The 20,925-nt window shown below is 42.5% G+C and overlaps 1 protein-coding gene across 1 annotated transcript in view; it reads right to left on the bottom strand.

Moving 5' to 3' along the window:
• Window positions 1-20,925, bottom strand: part of ERAP1 (endoplasmic reticulum aminopeptidase 1) — a 134,933-nt gene that overhangs the window by 104,122 nt on the left and 9,886 nt on the right. Inside the window, exon 2 of the mRNA XM_061424439.1 lies at window positions 6,269-6,309. Within this exon, the coding sequence (XP_061280423.1) occupies window positions 6,269-6,309 (41 nt within the window). The remainder of the gene's footprint in view (window positions 1-6,268; window positions 6,310-20,925) is intronic.

The raw sequence follows: 20,925 nt of genomic DNA on the forward strand, positions 1-20,925 counted from the left end.
CTAGGACCACAGCCTTGTCTAACTCAATGAAACTAAGCCATGCCCATGGGGCAACACAAGATGGGCGGGTCATGGTGGAGAGATCTGACAGAATGTGGTCCACTGGAGAAGGGAATGGCAAACCAGTATTCTTGCCTTGAGAACCCCATGAACAGTATGAAAAGGCAAAATGATAGGATACTGAAAGAAGAACTCCCCAGGTCAGTAGGTGCCCAATATGCTACTGGAGATCAGTGGAGAAATAACTCCAGAAAGAATGAAGGGATGGAGCGAAAGCAAAAACAATACCCAGCTGTGGATGTGACTGGTGATAGAAGCAAGATCCAATGCTGTAAAGAGCAATATTGCATAGGAACCTGGAATATCAGGTCCATGAATCAAGGAAAATTTGAAGTGATCAAACAAGAGATGGCAAGAGTGAACGTCGACAGTCTAGGAATCAGGGAACTAAAATGGACTGGAATGGATGAATTTAACTCAGATGACCATTATATCTACTACTGCAGGCAGGAATCCCTCAGAAGAAATGGAATAGCCATCATGGTCAACAAAAGAGTCTGAAATGCAGTACTTGGATGCAATCTCAAAAACGACAGAATGATCTCTGTTCGTTTCCAAGGCAAACCATTCAATATCACGGTAATCCAAGTCTATACCCCAACCAATAATGTTGAAGAAGCTAAAGTTGAACGGTTCTATGAAGACCTACAAGACCTTTTAGAACTAACACCCAAAAAAGATGTCCTTTTCATTATAGGGGACTGGAATGCAAAAGTAGGAAGTCAAGAAACACCTAGAGTAACAGGCAAATTTGGCCTTGGAATACGGAATGAAGCAGGGCAAAGACTCATAGAGTTTTGCCAAGAAAATGCACTGGTCATAACAAACACCCTCTTCCAACAACACAAGAGAAGATTCTACACATGGACATCACCAGATGGTCAACACTGAAATCAGATTGATTATATTCTTTGCAGCCAAAGATGGAGACGCTCTATACAGTCACCAAAAACAAGACCAGGAGCTGACTGTGGCTCAGATCATGAACTCCTTATTGCCAAATTCAGACTTAGATTGAAGAAAGTAGGGAAAACCACTAGACCATTCAGGTATGACCTAAATCAGATCCCTTATGATTATACAGTAGAAGTGAGAAATAGATTTAAGGGACTAGATCTGATAGATAGAGTGCCTGATGAACTATGGATGGAGGTTCATTACATTGTACAGGAGACAGGGATCAAGACCATCCCCATGGAAAAGAAATGCAAAAAAGCAAACTGGCTGTCTGGGGAGGCCTTACAAATAGCTGTGAAAAGAAGAGAAGTGAAAAGCAAAGGAGAAAAGGAAAGATAGAAGCATCTGAATGCAGAGTTCCAAAGAATAGCAAGAAGAGATAAGAAAGCCTTCCTCAGTGATCAATGCAAAGAAATAGAGGAAAGCAACAGAATGGGAAAGACTAGAGATCTCTTTAAGAAAATTAGAGATACCAAGGGAACATTTCATGCGAAGATGGGCTCGATAAAGGACAGAAATGGTATGGACCTAACAGAAGCAGAAGATATTAAGAAGAGGTGGCAAGAATACACAGAAGAACTTTCCAAAAAAATCTTCACAACCCAGATAATCACAATGGTGTGATCACTCACCTAGAGCCAGACATCCTGGAATGTGAAGTCAAGTGGGCCTTAGAAAGCATCACTACGAACAAAGCTAGTGGAGGTGATGGAATTCCAGTTGAGCTATTCCAAATCCTGAAAGATTATGCTGTGAAAGTGCTGCACTCAATATGCCAGCAAATTTGGAAAACTCAGCAGTGGCCATAGGACTGGAAAAGGTCAGTTTTAATTCCAGTCCCAAAGAAAGGCAATGCCAAAGAATGCTCAAACTACTGCACAATTGCACTCATCTCACACGCTAGTAAAGTAATGCTCAAAATTCTCCAAGCAGGCTTCAGCAATATGTGAACCGTGAACTTCCAGATGTTCAGGCTGGTTTTAGAAAAGGCAGAGGAACCAGAGATCAAATTGCCAACATCCACTGGATCATGGAAAAAGCAGGAGAGTTCCAGAAAAACATCTATTTCTGCTTTATTGACTATCCCAAAGCCTTTGACTGTGTGGATCACAATAAACTGTGTTAAATTCTGAAAGAGATGGGAATACCAGACCACCTGACCGGCCTCTTGAGAAACCTATATGCAGGTCAGGAAGCAACAGTTAGAACTGGACATGGAACAACAGACTGGTTCCAAATAGGAAAAGGAGTACGTCAAGGCTGTATATTGTCACCTTGCTTATTTAACTTCTATGCAGAGTACATCATGAGAAATGCTGGGCTGGAAGAAGCACAAGCTGGAATCACGATTGCCGGGAGAAATCTCAATAACCTCAGATATGCAGATGACACCACCCTTATGGCAGAAAGTGAAGAGGAACTAAAAAGCCTCTTGATGCAAGTGAAAGAGGAGAGTGAAAAAGTTGGCTTAAAGCTCAACATTCAGAATATGAAGATCATGGCATCTGGTCCCATCACTTCATGGGAAATAGATGGGGAAACAGTGGAAACAGTGGCAGACTTTATTTTGGGGGGCTCCAAAATCACTGCAGATGGTGATTGCAGCTATGAAAATAAAAGACGCTTACTCCTTGGAAGGAAAGTTATGACCAACCTAGATAGCATATTCAAAAGCAGAGACATTACTTTGCCAACAAAGGTTCATCTAGTCACGGCTATGGTTTTTCCTGTGGTCATGTATGGATGTGAGAGTTGGACTGTGAAGAAGGCTGAGCACCGAAGAATTGATGCTTTTGAACTGTGGTGTTGGAGAAGACTCTTGAGAGTCCCCTGGACTGCAAGGAGATCCAACCAGTCCATTCTGAAGGAGATCAGCCCTGGGATTTCTTTGGAAGGAATGATGCTAAAGCTGAAACTCCAGTATTTTGGCTACCTCATGCGAAGAGTTGACTCATTGGAAAAGACTCTGATGCTGGGAGGGATTGGGGGCAAGAGGAGAAGGCGACGACAGAGGATGAGATGGCTGGATGGCATCACTGACTTGATGGACGTGAGTCTGGGTGAACTCTGGGAGTTGGTGATGGACAGGGAGGCCTGGCGTGCTGTGATTCATGGGGTCGCAAAGAGTCGGACACGACTGAGCGACTGATCTGATCTGATAAATTCACAGTAATCAAAACAGTATGGTACTGACACAAAAACAGAGCCATATGGTTCTGTTCAATGGAACAGAACAGAGTCCGGAAACAAACGTATGCACTTATGGTCAATTAATCTACAACAAAGGGCGTAAGAATACACAACGGGAAAAGACATTCTCTTCACTAAGTGGTGCCTGAAAAATCTGACAGCTACATGTAAAAGCATGAAATTAGAACATCTTCTCATAGCATTTACAAATATCGGATTCAAGACCTAAATATTAATACTGTAAACTATAAAACCCCTTGTAGAAAATATAGGCAGAATACACTTTGACATAAATCATAGCAATATTTTTTTGAATCTGTCTCCCAAGGCAAAGGAAACAAAAGCAAAAATAAACTAATGGGACTGAACTGAACTTAAGAGCTTTTGAACAGCAAGGGAAACTGTTTAGACAAAATGAAAAGACAACTTGCAGAATGGGAGGAAGTATATGTAAATAATGTGACCAATAAAGGGATAAAATCCAAAATGTATAAACAACTCATACAATTCAATATAAAAAACAAAAAACCCAACTGAAAAACTGCAGACCTAAAAAGACAGATAGCTAACAGGCATATGAAAAGATGCTCAACATCACTAGCTACTGGAGAAATGCAGATCAAAACCACAATAAAGATATCTCCTCACACCTATCAGAATGCCTAGCATCAAAAAAAGACCACAAATAACAGATATTTGATACAGATGTAGATAAAACAGAACCCTTATAAATTGCTGGTGCAAATGTAAATTTGAAAATCCACTATGGAAAACAGTGTGGATGTTCCTCAAAAAACTAAAAATAGAACTACCATATAATGCAGCAATTTCATCCCTAGGTATGTATCTGAAGAAAAATAAAACACTAATTGGAGTAGATAAATGCACTTCAACATCCATAGTAGCATTATTTATAATAATCAAGATACAGAAGCAATCTAGTATTCATTGATGAATGGATAAAATGTGGTGTATATATATAATGGAATATTACTCAGCCATAAAAAGTATGAAAATTTTGCCTTTTGCAACAATATGGATGGACTTGGAGGGTATAATGCTTAGTGAAATAAGTCAGACAGAAAAAAGACAAATACTCTATGTTACCACTTATATGTGGCATCTACAAAATAAAACAAATGAATTAATATAACAAAGCAGAAACAAGCTCACAGATACAGAGAACAAGCTAGCAGTTACTGGGGGGAGATGAGAGCAGGGAAGGGCTAGGAGTAGGGTATTTATCAGCACAAACGATTATGTATACGTATATAGGCTTCCCTGGTGGCTCAGACGATAGAGAATCTGCCTGCAATGCAGGAGACCTGCGTTCAATCCCTGGGTTGGGAAGATCCCCTGGAGGAGGACATGGCAACCCACTCTAGTATTCTTGCCTGGAGAATCTACATGGACAGAGGAGCCTGGCAGGCTACAGTCCATGCCAGTCCATACATGTACAGTTCATACAAAGAGTCAGACGTGACTGGGTGACTAATCACATACATATATAAAATACATAAGCTACAAAGATACACTGTAAAGTGCAGGGAATGTGACCAATATTTTATAATAATTTTATATGGAGTTTAATCTATCAAAATTTTGAATCAGTATGTTGTATATCTGAAACTAATATAATATATAATAATATATATTGATAAAATATGACTTCGAAATCAACACCCTAATAAAACAAATTAGAATTCTAATAAAATTATGCTGCTACTGCTAAGTCACTTCAGTCGTGTTCCTGACTCTCTGCGACCCCTAGACGGCAGCCCATGAGGCTCCCCCATCCCTGGGATTCTTCAGGCAAGAACACTGGAGTGGGTTGCCATTTTCTTCTCCAAGGAAGAAGGAATATATAATAATAATAATAATATATAATTATATATATAATATATAATAATAATAATAATATATAATTATATATATAATATATAATACTATATATTGATAAAAATATGACTTGGAAATCAGTACTCTAACAAAACCAATCAGAATTCTAATAAAATTATGCTACCATTGTTAAATTTCCATGAGCATTTGCCTTAGAACCTCAGTCACTCAAAAATTTTTTTTTAATTTAAATTTATTTAATTGGCGGCTAAGAAAGCTGTGGTACATATATACAATGGAGTATTACTCAGCCATTAAAAAGAATACATTTGAATCAGTTGTATGGCCTTTTGAACTAGAATCATGCTTTCTTTCTTTTGAAATGAATATCCTTGAAGACAAGCAGTTCCACAGAAATAATTTAACCAAAATTTAAAATACAATCCAAGAATGGCCTAATTTATCATTCTCTTTTAACATGGAGTAAACATCTTTCCACTTGTCCTCTCTACCTGAAACTCCCCAGAGAGCTTAACGAGAAAATGAAGCAATTCTTGAAGCTTCTAACAAGCCACATTTCATACAAAGAAAAGGTATTTCTGCAGAATTTTTAGCTTTTATCTTAAGTTTTAATACTCTCAGAAGCTTCCTCACTAATTGTGAGAAAGCTTGGCTTTGAGACATTAACATGCTGAGGAAAATTATGTATGAACTCACCCAGCTTCCACAATATACTGCCCTTATTCTCCAATTTACAAATACATATACTAAGTCAATCAAACAAGTAATCAACAGAATGAGATGGTTCTAACATATTAGCAGTCTACTAAGCAAACCAACCCCACACCTATAAATGTCTCAAGGTTAAGAAATGGAAACCGAAGGACAACCAATCACAAATAACCAACCAGGCTTATTCAAAGAAAGCAACTGCTTAAACTACAGCCAATCAAGTAATTTCCTTGCTTTGCCTCTATCTCTTCTCTGTTAAAGTCTTTCCCCTGGCTCCTGTTGGTACAGCATGCATGACACGTCTGTTTTGATGCTACCTGATTCAAATTGTTGCTCAAACTCTTAACATTTTTAACAAGCTTCGATTTATTTTCTAACACACTTGAGTGAATTGGCATTAAAGAAACACATAAGAGAACAGACTACATGTTCACATCATCATTATTATGATAACAACGTAATGAAGGTACTCACCACTAGGACTTCTTACCTGTGATGAGGAAAATTGAAGAAACATCCCATGAACTTGAGCTGCAAGAATGTAAACAGTAATTCTGTCAAAGCTATTTTCACAAGATACATTGACTCTCTCACTCTTGAAACAACTATGTATCAGGAAGGCTTTGGAGGAAAAATCAACCCAAGTTGGTGGGCAGAGCTGTTACCTGACAAAGGTGGCTGTGGGGCTTCCCTAGTGAATTGCACAGCAACTCCTGATTTTAGGGTAAAGACTATGCTTCCTCTCCAGCAGGAAGCAGCAACCAGCCATTTTTCTCAAAAAAAAAAAAAAAAAAAAGCAGTGATGCAGTTTTTAAGCTTTAGCTCACCACCAGAGGAGATTGCATGGCACCCCACTCCAGTACTCTTGCCTGGAAAATCCCATGGACGGAGGAGCCTGGTGGGCTGCAATCCATGGGGTTTTGAAGAGTCGGACACACTGAGCGACTTCACTTTCACTTTTCACTTTCATGCATTGGAGAAGGAAATGGCAACCCACTCCAGTGTTCTTGCCTGGAGAATCCCAGGGACGGCAGAGCCTGGTGGGCTGCCGTCTATGGGGTTGCACAGAGTCAGACACGACTGAAGCGACTTAGCAGCAGCAGCAGCAGAGGAGATTGCAGCAGACTTTGGTCACCTTTGGGTTATTTCCACCTTTCTCCCATTTAAGAGCTTGAACTACACTTAGATTTGCTTTCACAGTCAAGTGAATTTGAACTCTAAGACATCTCCTTCTTGGTCTTATAGGGAAAAGGAATAGAAAGGTAAAGAGGAAGGGAATTTTCGGTTCTCTGGTAATCAGTGCAAATTCACTCACACACGCACACGTGTATGCACGTATGTGTTTGCAGGTTGTGTTTTTTCTCCTCCAGTAAACACCCAGCGTGTCTCATGTAGATCATCTGCCCCAGGACATCTCCTCTCAGCATCACAGAAGCCCACAGCTGGACTCAGAAAATAGTAGAGCTAAGTGCTTTACCACAGCACCAACCTCTAATGGGTGTCAAAACCAGAGCTGATGATTAAGATACGAACAGCATAATTGCTCCAGTAGTTCAAATGTTGAAATATTTCCATATGGTTTTTCTGAGCCTGCAGGTCTCTAGACCCCTGTTTTGGTCTCCCTAGTTTCTACCCTGGGACTTCCAGAAGTTCCCCACCACCCCAGCTCATCCCACTCTGGACTTCTTTACCAACCAGACACAGAAGGTTTAATGTCTGGCCCAGCAGTCATCCAGGCTTTGCTCTGCACTAATGCAGATGCCATTCTAATTGGTATGTGTATAGTTGTTTTTAGTTGATAAGTCATGTCTGACTCTTCTGTGACCCCATGGACTGTAGCCTGCAGGCTCCTCTGTCCATGGGATTTTCCAGGCAAGCATACTAGAGTGGGTTGTCCTTTCCTTCTCCAGGGGATCTTCCCAACCCAAGAATCAAACTTGCATCTCCTGCATTGGCAGACAGATTCTTCACTACTGAGCCACCAGGGAAGCCCATGTATATAGTACCGAGTATTAAATATTTTAAATGTCACTCCTTGCTAAAACCTCATGGGAAATGTCATGAAAGGGGGGAATTTGCAAATGCTGAAATTTTTGTAAAGAAGACCACTGTATGGAGTTTGAAGGAACAGTGTTAAAATTCCTGAGATGCAAAACAGGATGAGACCTCAAGCTATGTGCTTGACTGTCATCTAAGAAAGAGAGGGTCTTATTAATTACAGTGCTGGGAAAGACCGTGGCCCACATCTGAATTGCTGGGACCATTGGGGAAAAACTATTTTCTCTTCCTTACATGCAGTATGCAACCCCCCTACAAACACATTTTATCCAAATATCAATATTTAAAGAATATTAGTTTGGAAAGAGACAAGTTATTAGCCCCTCTGGAATGTGAATATGCTAGAGTCTAATTCAGTTTGAGCACTCTGATGTAAACTTCCTCCTTGCTCTCAACATGCTCAAAGTCTCACATCCCAGCACCCATCCTGTGATCAGGAATATTGAAAGAGCTAGTTCACAGTTCGCTGTAACCATTCATATCAACTTGGCTGCTGCTTCTGCTCTGTTGCCCTCATCCCATTAATTAGCCCTTGGCTATAGATTCATGGCCGGTCCCCCCAGCCATGTTTGGCCCACCCCCTTTCCCCCACCCCAGGCTCTGTTCTCACTGGGGGCACTGGTGTCATCCGTCTCTCCCATGTAACACTATACGAAATGTGTGCCACTGACTTTCTTTATTGTGAAAGACTTTATTTTCTTGGGCTCCAAAATCACTGCAGATGGTGACTACAGCCATGAAATTAAAAGACGCTTGCTCCTTGGAAGAAAAGCTATGACCAACCTAGACAGCATATTAAAAAGCAGAGACATTACTTTGCCAACAAAGGTCCATCTAGTCAAAGCTCTGGTTTTTCCAGTAGTCATGTATGGATGTGAGAGTTGGACTATAAAGAAAGCTGAGTGCCAAAGAATTGATGCTTTTGAACTGTGGTGTCGGAGAAGACTCTTGAGAGTCCCTTGGACTGCAAAGAGATACAACCAGTCCATCCTAAAGGAGATCAGTCCTGGGTATTCATTGGAAGGACTGATGCTGAAGCTGAAACTCCAATACGTTGGCCACCTGATGCAAAGAACTGACTCATTGGAAAAGACCCTGATGCTGGGAAAGATTGAAGGTCGGAGGAGAAGGGGATGACAGAGGATGAGCTGGTTGGATGGCATCACCGACTCGATGGACATGAGTTTGGGTAAACTCCATGAGTTGGTGATGGACAGGGAGGCCTGGCGTGCTACAGTCCATGGGGTGGCAAAGAGTCGGACACGACCGAGTGACTGAGCTAAACTGAACTGACTTTCTGATTAAAATGTCCTCATTTTACTAATTTCGGTCTTCTGCTGGGTTCTGCGTCTCTTACCTCTTCTGGACCTTGTGAACACTGACCAGTCGCTTCTTTTATCTCCCTCCTCTGGACCCTGACTGCCATCTGCTCTTTCTGCATCCTGATGGCTGCAATCTCACCGGGCTCCTTCCCTCAGAGCCTCATCCTTACAGATCTTTCTCGTTCAGGTTGCACCACAATCACTCCACTGAACAAGTTACTCTCCCTCCCAGTGTGACCCATGTTTTCTTCTGCCTCCAGACCTCTGCACATGTTGCTTTCTTTGCCTAGGATGTGATCTTCTCTCTGCCTGGCTAATACCCTCTCATATTTCAGGATTCAGTGTTATGTCACTTCCTCGAGGAAGCCTTCCTGGACTGCCCATGGCTGGGTTCAATTGGGCTCCTACATGCTCACAGAGCATCTTGTCTTACTCCTCCTACACACTTATCACACTAAGCCATTGCTGCCTTTTTGTTTTTCCCAATAGAGATGAGTTTTCTGGGGGAAAAACTGCATCTTATGCTCATTTTTCCTCAATAGCTAGCACACTGCCTGACATAGAAAACTCTCAACACATTTTTTTCTGTAATGAACTAAGAAAGATGTAACATAAACAGTTAAGATTTCTCATGTAACCGTGAGGCAGCTATCTTATCATTCCCACTTTACAGGTGAGGAAACTGGACTCAGAGAAACTAAGTGACTTCCCCAAAGTTACACAAGCAAGTAACACAGAACTGAGTTTCAGATCCCAGTAGCCTGTCTCCAGAGACTCTGTAATCACCACTCTACGCCTCTTGCTTTTGAGTTATTAGGGGTAAAACCATACCAGTAATACAGTATTGTGTCCCATTAGCTCAAAATACCCTTAAATTTAAGAGACATGTATCTGGTGAGAAACATGTATTTATTCAGCCTATCTTAATCCTGACTAAATAAAATTTATTTTATATCCAGGCCTAGATGGCAAGTCCCTCGGGGCCAGAGAAGAGAGTAAGGAAGAAAACAAGTGAGCTCAGAGGGAAAATATTTTTTAAATTATGTCCAAAGGTTAAGCCAAGATCAGGTCCCCAATATGTGTTCAAAATGGGTCAGAGGGCAAAGCTGAGACGGGAATTTGTGAGAATAAGAACAGGGAGCAGCAAGTTGGAGGGGCGAAGAGGCTGAACTGTAGCTTCTACATGCTTTTGCCATTAAGCCACAATGGGAGGTCAGTTTGGTTACGGCAAACACTGAGTCACGGTGCAACCATAAACTTTCTCTTTGTTAATCTGCACCTGATAACCTCAAACTAATAATTTGATGATTGGTGACAGCCATTCGACTTGTGGCTTATGCCAAAGAAAATTGAGCATTTCTCGGATATCTCTGAGCCTTAAATTTGGCTGACAGCACTTGTCTGCAGTAACAGAGTTAACCAGATTTACAGCACATGGCAACACTCCCCAGGGCCAGCATTTCACTTGTCAGATGTGCTGACTTAATAGAGCCCAGAGAAACCCCTAACTTAGATTAATCATGGTATGCAAATAAATAATCAATATCCCTAATATTTCATGCCCAGAATGGAAGGCCAGCAAGGGAATACAAGTGAGAAAAGAAAGAATAACAAAGTCGAATACTGGCAAGACGTTCTCATTTTAAAACTCCCCTGTGTGCTGCGTTCATAGGCGCACACAAATCAAATGGTATCAGCCACCAAAGAATGCTAAGAACCCTGGCTCTGAAGGCTGCTCCTTCAGAACGTATTATGGGCTTCTGTGCTTCAAATGATGAAAGTGAAAGAGGAGAGTGAAAACGTTGGCTTAAAGCTCAAAATTCAGAAAACGAAGATCATGGCATCTGGTTCCCATCACTTCATGGCAAATAGATGGGAAAACAATGGAAACAGTGACAGACTTTATTTTGGGGGGCTCCAAGAATCACTGCAGATGTGACTGCAGCCATGAAATTAAAAGACGCTCGCTTCTTGGAAGAAAAGCTATGACCAACCTAGACAGCATATTAAAAAGCAGAGACATTACTTTGCCAACAAAGGTTTGTCTGATCAAAGCTATGGTTTTTCCAGTGGTCAAGTATGGATGTGAGAGTTGTAGTATAAAGAAAGATGAGTGCTGAAGAATTGATGCTCTTCTCCAATTGTGGTGTCAAAGAAGACTCTTGAGAGTCTCTTGGACTGCAAGGAGATCCAACCAGTCCATCCTAAAGGAAATCAGTCCTGATTATTCATTGGAAGGACTGATGCTGAAGCTGAAACTCCAATACTTTGGCCACCTGATGTGAAGAGCTGACTCACTGGAAGAGACCCTGATGTTGGGAAAGATTGAAGGCAGGAGGAGAAAGGGACAACAGAAGATGAGATGGCTGGATGGCATCACTGACTCAATGGACATGAGTTTGGGTAAACTCCAGGAGTTGGTGATGGACAGGGAGGCCTGGCATGCTGCAGTCCATGGAGTCGCAAAGAGTAGGACACAACTGAGTGACTGAACTGACTGATGCTTCAAATGAAAAAGATGAAGCTCATGTTAGATCACCTCCCCACTCCATACATATACACACACGGGGCAGCAGAACGCCTTTCTTCACCTCTGGCCCCCCGTAACTAGCACAGAGGCTGGCTTATTAGGCATCAGATGTTTGCTGACCTGGTCTCTGAGCCACACAGGAGCACTCTTCTCGTCCCTTGCAGGCTGTTCCCGGGCTCCCTTCCACGGGAGCACAGAGCCCTTCAGAGTCACCGGACAGCCGCCCACAGCAGGCGGGCTCCAGCTTCACCCTCCCAGCTGCTCTTTTGCAACTGTGTGCTGAGAACAGGGGATGTTTCTGCTGGCTGCCCCGTGCTACCAGAGTGTGCTCTGTGAGATGAGACGGGCTGAACCAGGAGGAATGTTCTCCTCTATGAGGAGGGTGGCCCTTGCTCATCTCTCTCCAGAGTGGGGACCTTCTGGCCCTCAATGTCCCTCTGGTTGCCTTGTAACGTGGAGAACACCCTGGACAGAGCTGGAAGGCTAGACCCCTGCCTTGATGCTTCCAGTGGTCACTAGTAAGATCCCAACAAGTCACCTAACCACATCAAGCTTCAGTTTACTCATTTGTAAAATGAGGTAATACATGCCATGAATTCTGTATAGAACTGGTCTCAGGATCAATGGTATAATATATATGAAAGTGCTTTTACAACTGTAAAGCAAGCCTAATAAATGTAACTGGTATTATTGGTAGTATTTGTGGCATTCTCAATGTTGACTGTTTTCTGCAACTCTGACCTAGTGACCTCAGCTTCATAAAATCAGTAATATCAAGTAGGCTGTGTTGCTGTTTGAGGGAGATTTTTCACATGTGAAATTGGAAATATAGTTCGAATGGTATAAAAGGATGGCCAGCATATTTTCTGCCTGGGGCAGTCGGGCAGGGCTAAGGTTTAGTTACTTGACATAGGATGGCATTCCATGTGTGTAATTTAGTGTCACTCCGAGACAAATTTTAGCCCCCAAATACATATATCTCTACCAATATGACAGTATTTTATATGTCCTAATTATAAATCAGGCCTGGGTTGCTGGTTGTGGTGGTATTAGGCTGGATTTACAGAAGAGAACAAATAGCTCATATTAATTTAACTGTTTGTGAGAGCTCAACCATAAAGAAGGTAGAATGCCAAAGAATCGATACCTTCAAACTGTGATGCTGAAGAAGACTCTTGAGAGTCCCTTAGACTGCAGGAAGATCGAACCGGTCAATCTGAAAGGAAATCAATTCTGAATACTCATTGGAAGGACTGATGCTGAAGCTGAAACTCCAATACTTTGGCTACCTGATGCAAAGAGTTGACTCATTGAAAAAGACCCTGATGCTGGGAAAGATTGAAAGCAGAAGGAGAAGGGGGCAACAGAGGATGAGATGGCTGGATGGCATCACCAATACAATGGACATGAACTTGGGCAAAGTCAGGGAGATGGTGAGGGACAGGGAACTCTGGAGGGTTGCAGTCCATGGAGTCATGAAGAGTTGGAGATGATTTGGTGATTGGGGTTTCCCTCATAACTCAGTTGGTAAAGAATATGCATGCAACATTCAGAAAACTAAGATCATGGTATCCAGTCCCATCACTTCATGGCAAATAGATGGGAAAACAGCAGAAACAGTGTCAGACTTTATTTTTCTGGGCTCCAAAATCACTGCAGATGGTGACTGCAGACATGAAATTAAAAGACGCTTACTCCTTGGAAGAAAAGTTATGACCAACCTAGACAGCATATTCAAAAGCAAAGACATTACTTTGTTAACAAAGGTCCATCTAGTCAAGGCTATGGTTTTTCCAGTAGTCATGTATGGATGTGAGAGTTGGACTGTGAAGAAAGCTGAGCACAGAAGAATTGATGCTTTTGAACTGTGGTGTTGGAGAAGACTCTTGAGAGTCCCTTGGACTGCAAGGAGATCCAACCAGTCCATTCTAAAGGAGATCAGTCCTAATGTTCATTGGATGGACTGATGTGGAAGCTGAAACTCCAATACTTTGGCCACCTGATGCAAAGAGCTGACTCATTTGAAAAGACCCTGATGCTGGGAGAGACTGGGGGCAGGAGGAGAAGGGGACGACAGAGGATGAGATGGCTGGATGGCATCACCGACTCGATGGACATGAGTTTGGGTGAACTCCGAGAGTTGGTAATGGACAGGGAGGCCTGGTGTGCTGTGGTTCATGGGGTCCCAAAGAGTCAGACATGACTGAGTGACTGAACTGAACTGAACTCCTACTTAACCCAGCCTCCATATAGCAAAGTGGTATTCTCAAAATGCAAATTGGATTATGTCACTTTCTTGTTCTATATCCCCCAGTGGGTTTCCAATGCACTTATGGAAAACACCCAAAGCATATGTTGTGGGCTTATCTCCAGAGCTAAACTTCTACCCTATTTCCATGTGCTTTCTCCAGAGTCTCACGCTGTCATTTCCTCTCTTTCCCCTTGCTCAACAATATGTTCAAGTTTCTTCTCAGTTCAGTTCAGTTCAGTCGCTCAGTTGTGTCTGACTGTCTGCTACCCCATGAACCACAGCACGCCAGGCCTCCCTGTCCATCACCAACTCCCAGAGTTCACCCAAACTCATGTCCATCAAGTCGGTAATGCCATCCAGCCATCTCATCCTCTGTCATCCCCTTCTCCTCCTGCTCCCAATCCCTCCCAGCATCAGGGTCTTTTCCAATGAGTCAGCTCTTCACATTAGGTGGCCAAAGGATTGGAGTTTCAGTTTCAACATCAGTCCTTCCAATGAACACCCAGGACTGATCTCCTTTAGGATGGACTGGTTGGATCTCCTTGCAGTCCAAGGGACTCTCGAGAGTCTTCTCCAACACCACAGTTCAAAAGCATGAATTCTTTGGCGTTCAACTTTCTTCATAGTCCAGTTCTGACATTCATACATGACCACTGGAAAAACTATAGCCTTGACTAGACAGATCTTTGTTGGCAAAGTAATGTCTCTGCTTTTTAATATGCTATCTAGGTTGGTCATAACTTTCCTTCCAAGGAGTAAGCGTCTTTTAATTTCATGGCTGCAGTCACCATCTGCAGTGATTTCTACTGTACTATTAATATAAGCTTTTCTTCAACCTCTGATCATGTTCTCACTTCCCAAATACTGTCCTGTTTTTCTTCTTCCTTTAAACAGCAGGCTTCCTTGGTGCCTCAGACGGTAAAGAATTAGCCTGCAATGCCGGAGACCTGGGTTTGACCCCTGAGTCTGAAAGATCTCCTGGAGAAGGGAACGGCAACCCACTCCAGTATTCTTGCCTGGAGAATTCCATGGATAGAGGAGCCTGATGGGCTACCATCCATGGGGTTACAAAGAGTCAGACACGACTGAACAACACTTTAGCAGTGAGTTTCTAGTAACAGTGGTCTACATTTCCATTAGCTGTATTCCCTTCATTAACCACACGCATACTCTCTCAGTTCTCTGCGGTGTGGTTTCAGCCTTTGCATTCTTCTGAGACTAAGTGGTCTCTAAAAGCTGTAACCTGAGCCACCAATCCAATAGGTTTTTCTCAGTCATCACCCTCATTCACCTTTCATCTGCTGGTTTGATCACTCCTTGGCTGCTGTGTCATCTTCTTGGGATCCTCCCCATGTCCTGAGCTCTCCAATGCCCCTTTCCTTTTCTTGCCCTCTAAATACTCCTTCCTCTTTTTGACCTCTACTTTCTCAGCAGACTCATCCATTGTCATGACTTTATCACCTTTTAATGTGATTTTCAATCCTGAATTTTTCATTAATTTCTGATTGCATTTCTGATCACTCACTGATTTCTACGTGGAAATTTTCATTAGTTCAAGCCACAAATGATCAGGCTCAAATCACACCTTGATGAGGAAAAATCTTAAATTTCTCCATGGCAGGATAATCAAACTAAGTCAGAACTGAAACACACATTTGTGATGGGCCTTTTCTCAACACACTATGTGCATCTACGTTATACATTAACCAGACATCCTCAAGGCAGGAGGAAATAAGCAACCTTCAAGAAAAATGGTCGCTTTTACGTGATGCCAGCATTGTAATTTTTAAGATTATTATTACTTTTTCATCCTGTATACGGGGTCGAATTGACCTAATGTCTCACTCTGTTTATGCATACCTGACCAAAACATCTGATGAGTTTTATGCATAGTGTTAACCTGTCAATATGGTTCATAATTCTTTGCCTCAAAAATATATAAAACTGCATCTGTAGCACCTAACCAGTGGAACAGTCATCAGAGCTTCTGAGAGTCTGTCTTTCTATGTTATAATACTCAGTTTGGCTTGAATAAAATTCTATTTTTTCCTTCGTAGGAAAAAAAGAGATTGCAACAGATTTTGATTGCTAATTGGATTTTGGAACGTTTGCATGGTGTAGTCAGAAGGATACCAGAGAACATCTAGAGGATGCCTGGATCCTGTGCTCGGTACCAGCATGGGACCATCGGGCCCCACAGGCTTCTCCATATCTCTCAGGTATTCTAGTGAGTTCTCTTGACATCAGGACCTCATTGCTGAAGTGATGATCCTAAGAATTTTGAGCTGTTTCTACTTAAAACTTGGAGTCTTCAGGGGCGAGGACCTAGAGGGGGATCTAGGGAGGCAACTAGGAAAACATAAGTCACTAATCTTGGTTAAAGTTGGCTCAAATTGAAAAACAAGTTGGTATACAATCTGAACAAACTGCTAGTGAAAGAGAGACTGTGCCTGAATTCACCTCCGAACAGATACCTGCTTCTTCCGCACACAAAGCCTTCTCAGATGACTGAGAGCCTAGTGAAGGTGTCTGAGGATTAATCCCGGTGCTGCGCAGTGGCCCCCCAGAGAACCCCACCGTAAGCACTAAGTAAACACTGCTGTTCCAGGGAACAGGACAGGGACTGATCAACTAGTGCTCGGGGAACCCACAGTGGTTTTCGATTCTTGGAAAGAGAAACTGAGACATAATAGAGTCAAATCGACCCAAAGGTAGCTCCTTAGAGAGCTAGACTCAGAAGCAGCACACATCCAATCTATCACATGGTCCTTAGAAAGCTGTTCAGATCATATCTGAATCAGGCTACCTAACTAATAATGGGAAACCATGCTTCAAAGGCAGACAGACAGCCACGTGAGGGAACACCAGCTGGGTTTCTGTATAGTGGCCTATGGGCCTAACACTTGCAACTTTTAACTAAATGGAAAGATATAAGAAAGATAACTTCTCCCTGAGATGGTCAAAACAGGGCACTTTTGGATTCAGAGTCCAGAGTGCTAACCGTCACCCCATGGGGCCTGTTGTTAAAATGGGGCACTTCCGGTTGACCTAAACTGGCTTATTTGCATACTCAGAAAAAAAAGGCTATAAGATCCAACAACCAGAACAGGAGACATGTTTACTAGCTACCTGAAAGCCTCAAGATGGGGAAATGAGAAAATGTCTTCTTCACTCACTGACGCAAATGGAAAAAGCATGACTAATGGTGGCCAAATCAGCAAAAAACTTCAGAAGCCATTCCATTCAGAAGCCTCCGCCCCCACTTTGTATTCTTGCCTTTCCCCTGCCCTGCCCTGCCTGCTCTCCCATCTCCAACACCAAAAGAAAAAAAAAAAATCTGAGTCCAAGGCAGAAAACGAAAGCAGCCCAGAGGTAACAGCAGCTCCCTTTAAGGAGAAGTCCAGAAACAAAGGGGAACTCGCTCTTACATAGACTCCGTGGACTGAGACAGAACCTAACTAAAGATTTTCCAGATCCTTTACAGGATCTTTCTTACAGTAAGAACATATAAGCCTGGATATTCAGACTTGTACCAGCTCGTACATTTACTAATCTCTGGACATAAATCAAAAGAATGGCTCAGAGAGCTAAATTAGAAGATGCCTATGGAAGATTTTCATAAACATGAGGCTTCAGACCACCAGAAATGAAGAGAAATTGCCCACAAGCTATATCAGGCTATACCAAAAATCTTCCCAAAGAGAATGGATTGGGCAAAAGTCCTTATTCACTGGCCTCTCCCTCGGAATAAAGAATTCAAATGGTTGCTGCTGCTAAGTCGCTTCAGTCGTGTCCGACTCTGTGCGACCCCAGAGACGGCAGCCCACCAGGCTCCCCCGTCCCTTGGATTCTCCAGGCAAGAACACTGGAGTGGCTTGCCATTTCCTTCTCCAATGCAAGGAAGTGAAAAGTGAAAGTGAAGTCGCTCAGGTTGTCTACTTGAAAGTTATACAGTCGTGTCTGACTCCTAGCAATCCCATGGACTGCAGCCTACCAGGCTCCTCCGTCCATGGGATTTTCCAGGCAAGAGTACTGGAGTGGGGTGCCATTGCCTTCTCAAATGGTAGAGGTTTCAAATTTTCCTGTGCAGGTTTTTAAGTTAAAGCCAGTAAGTTTTCAGCTAAGAACTATCACAGGAAAACATGTGTTTCTTTTGGTGAAATTGTGCTCCAATTAATATGATGAGTCCTTTTCAGTTCAGTTCAGTTCAGTCACTCAGTTGTGTCCGACTCTTTTCGACCTTTTAGAGGCATAGAATTCCCATATTGCCTTCTCACCTGAGGGTGAAATGATTTTAGATTTGGAAGATGTAGATAGAGGTCGGAGTGTGATAACTGAGAGATTGTTGGTTATGAAAACAAAAATTCAAACAGGTCAGCAGGAACTGACACTTTAATAGTATGTGTACCTGAGAAATTATGGTCATCTTCTTTTTCAAATACTGGGAAAATTAAGACAGCCACTCTAACTAAAGCAACTATTGATAGTTCCAAGCTTCTACCCGATATTTGACAATATCCACTTAAAGGCATTAAATGGAATAATACCAATTACTCAGAAATTCCCTGAGAAAGGACTTGTAATTCCTTGTACCAGTCTTGGCAATACCCAGACCCCCACCCACCACCACCATTTTACCAGTAAGAAAGCAAAATGAGAAAGGCTGGAGGTTTGTTCAGATGTGAGCACCATAAATAACAGTGTCACCCCTTACCAGCCTGTGCTTCTTAATCCTCACACCCTGCTCTCATCCTACCTGTTGCTTTTCAGGTAGGATGCTCTTTAGTATTCCAGCGGAAGAAGGAAGCCAGGAACTCTTTGCCTTTATGTGGGAAGATGGTCAGTATACGTGAACAGTTATGCCACAAGGCTATACTGAAAGCTCTACTTATTTTTCTCAAATACTTAAAGCTGATTTGACTGATGTACACTTTACTAATAACTCTGCTTTAATTCAATATGTAGATAATCTTATTTTGTGTTCTGGAACTGAATAGGACTCCCAAACAGACACTACCCATCTGCTACAATAATTAACCTCTAAGGGACTGGCAAGCCACTCCAGTACTCTTGCCTAGAAAATCCCATGGATGGAGGAGCCTGGTAGGCTGCGGTCCATGGGGTCGCTAAGAGTCGGACACGACTAAGCGACTTCACTTTCACTTTTCACTTTCACACAATGGAGAAGGCAATAGCAACCCACTCCAGTGTTCTTGCCTGGAGAATCCCAGGGACGGCAGAGCCTGGTGGGCTGCCGTCCATGGGGTCGCACAGAGTCAGACACGACTGAAGTGACTTAGCAGTAGCAGCAGCAAAGGACCTAAGGTTTCCAAAGTCAAAAGACAATTCTGTTAGTTAATTATGAAATATTTAGGTCGTCTGTTATCTGAGAAAGACTAGTTAACTGATCCTGAAAGAATTAAGGGAATCCTAACTTTCTAACTTCTCAAAAAAAACAAACTGAGATTTCTGGGTCTAACCAAATATTGTAGGAATTCAGTTCAGTTGCTCAGTTGTGATTGACTCTTTGCGACCCCATGGACTGCAGCATGCCAGGCTTCCCTTTGGGTAGTTCTTTTTCCCCTTTATTGCCCAACTTCTCTATGCATTACTTAAACCTGACAAACCATACCCAGCTGAATGGATGACAGAGGAGAAAAGGCTATAGGCACTTCAAAATCTGCATTGACTCAGGCTCCAGCAGTAGGCCATTAAATTAGCATTCTTTTTTTCTCTTTGCATGAAGGAAAAGGAAACACCCTGAGTGTACTAACTCAGAGGCCTGGTGACCAGCATCGATCCACAGACGGCATAATCAGAAGCTAGATTAGGTGGCAAAAGGACTCCCACCCTGTGTGAGAACTATTTCAGTGACAGCTCTCTTATGCTAAGCTAGTGAAGAATTTGTAATGGGGTCTCTATTTATGTTCCTCACTCGGTTGAATCTCTCTTAAATTCTCATCTTACTCAGCACTATTCTGTGAGCCAGTTGGCTTTTTATGAAATACTGTTACTCTCTTCACTCAATATTATTTTCTTTGCTATAACAATTATAACCCCACAACTTTGCTTCCAGCACCTAAAGATGATGACAACCATGACTACATTATGTTAACTAACTTCCTACTGCTAGGACTGACGTTCAAGAAATTACCATTGATAATGCTGATTTAATTTGGTTTACCGGAGAAGGAATGGCACCCCACTCCAGTACTCTTACCTGGAAAATCCCATGGATGGAGGAGCCTGGTAGGCTGCAGTCCATGGGGTCGCTAAGAGTCGCACACGACTGAGCGACTTCACTTTCACTTTTCACTTTCATGCATTGGAGAAGAAATGGCAAGCCATTCCAGTGTTCTTGCCTGGAGAATCCCAGGGACGGGGGAGCCTGGTGGTCTGCCGTCTATGGGGTCACACAGAGTTGGACACGACTGAAGCGACTTAGCAGCAGCAGCAATTTGGTTTACAGATGGATCCTATTTAAAGGAGGACAAGGCATTATCAAACTAGGTACACAATAACCTTGATGGTATAAATAAAAGTTCTGATTTACCAGACATCAAATTGATTCAACAGGCTGAACTAGCTGTGTTAATTAGGGCTTGGCAATTATCTAAGGATAAAATAGACATTTACACTGACAGTCACTATGCCTTTGGAGTGGCTCGCAATTTTGGAATGTTGTAGAAATAAAGAGGATTTCTCACCTCTTCTGGCCAATCCATTAAAAAAAAAAAATGGATAACTAGTTTCAAAACTATTAGAACCCATTCAATTTCCCAAACAGCTGGCTATCATTCAAACACCTGGACACTTCAAACCTGATCCAGTGGAAACCGAAGAGAATCAACTGGCTGATGCTGAAGCTAAATCAGATGCCTTAAGCTGTGAGTGTGCATGCTAAGTCTCCGCATTCATGTCCAACTCTTCGCAACCCTATGGACTGTAGCTCACCAGGCTCCTTTGTCCATGGGATTCTCCAGACA

Source organism: Bos javanicus, chromosome 7 (genome assembly GCF_032452875.1).
Source record: "Bos javanicus breed banteng chromosome 7, ARS-OSU_banteng_1.0, whole genome shotgun sequence".
NCBI classification, from domain to species: domain Eukaryota; kingdom Metazoa; phylum Chordata; class Mammalia; order Artiodactyla; family Bovidae; genus Bos; species Bos javanicus.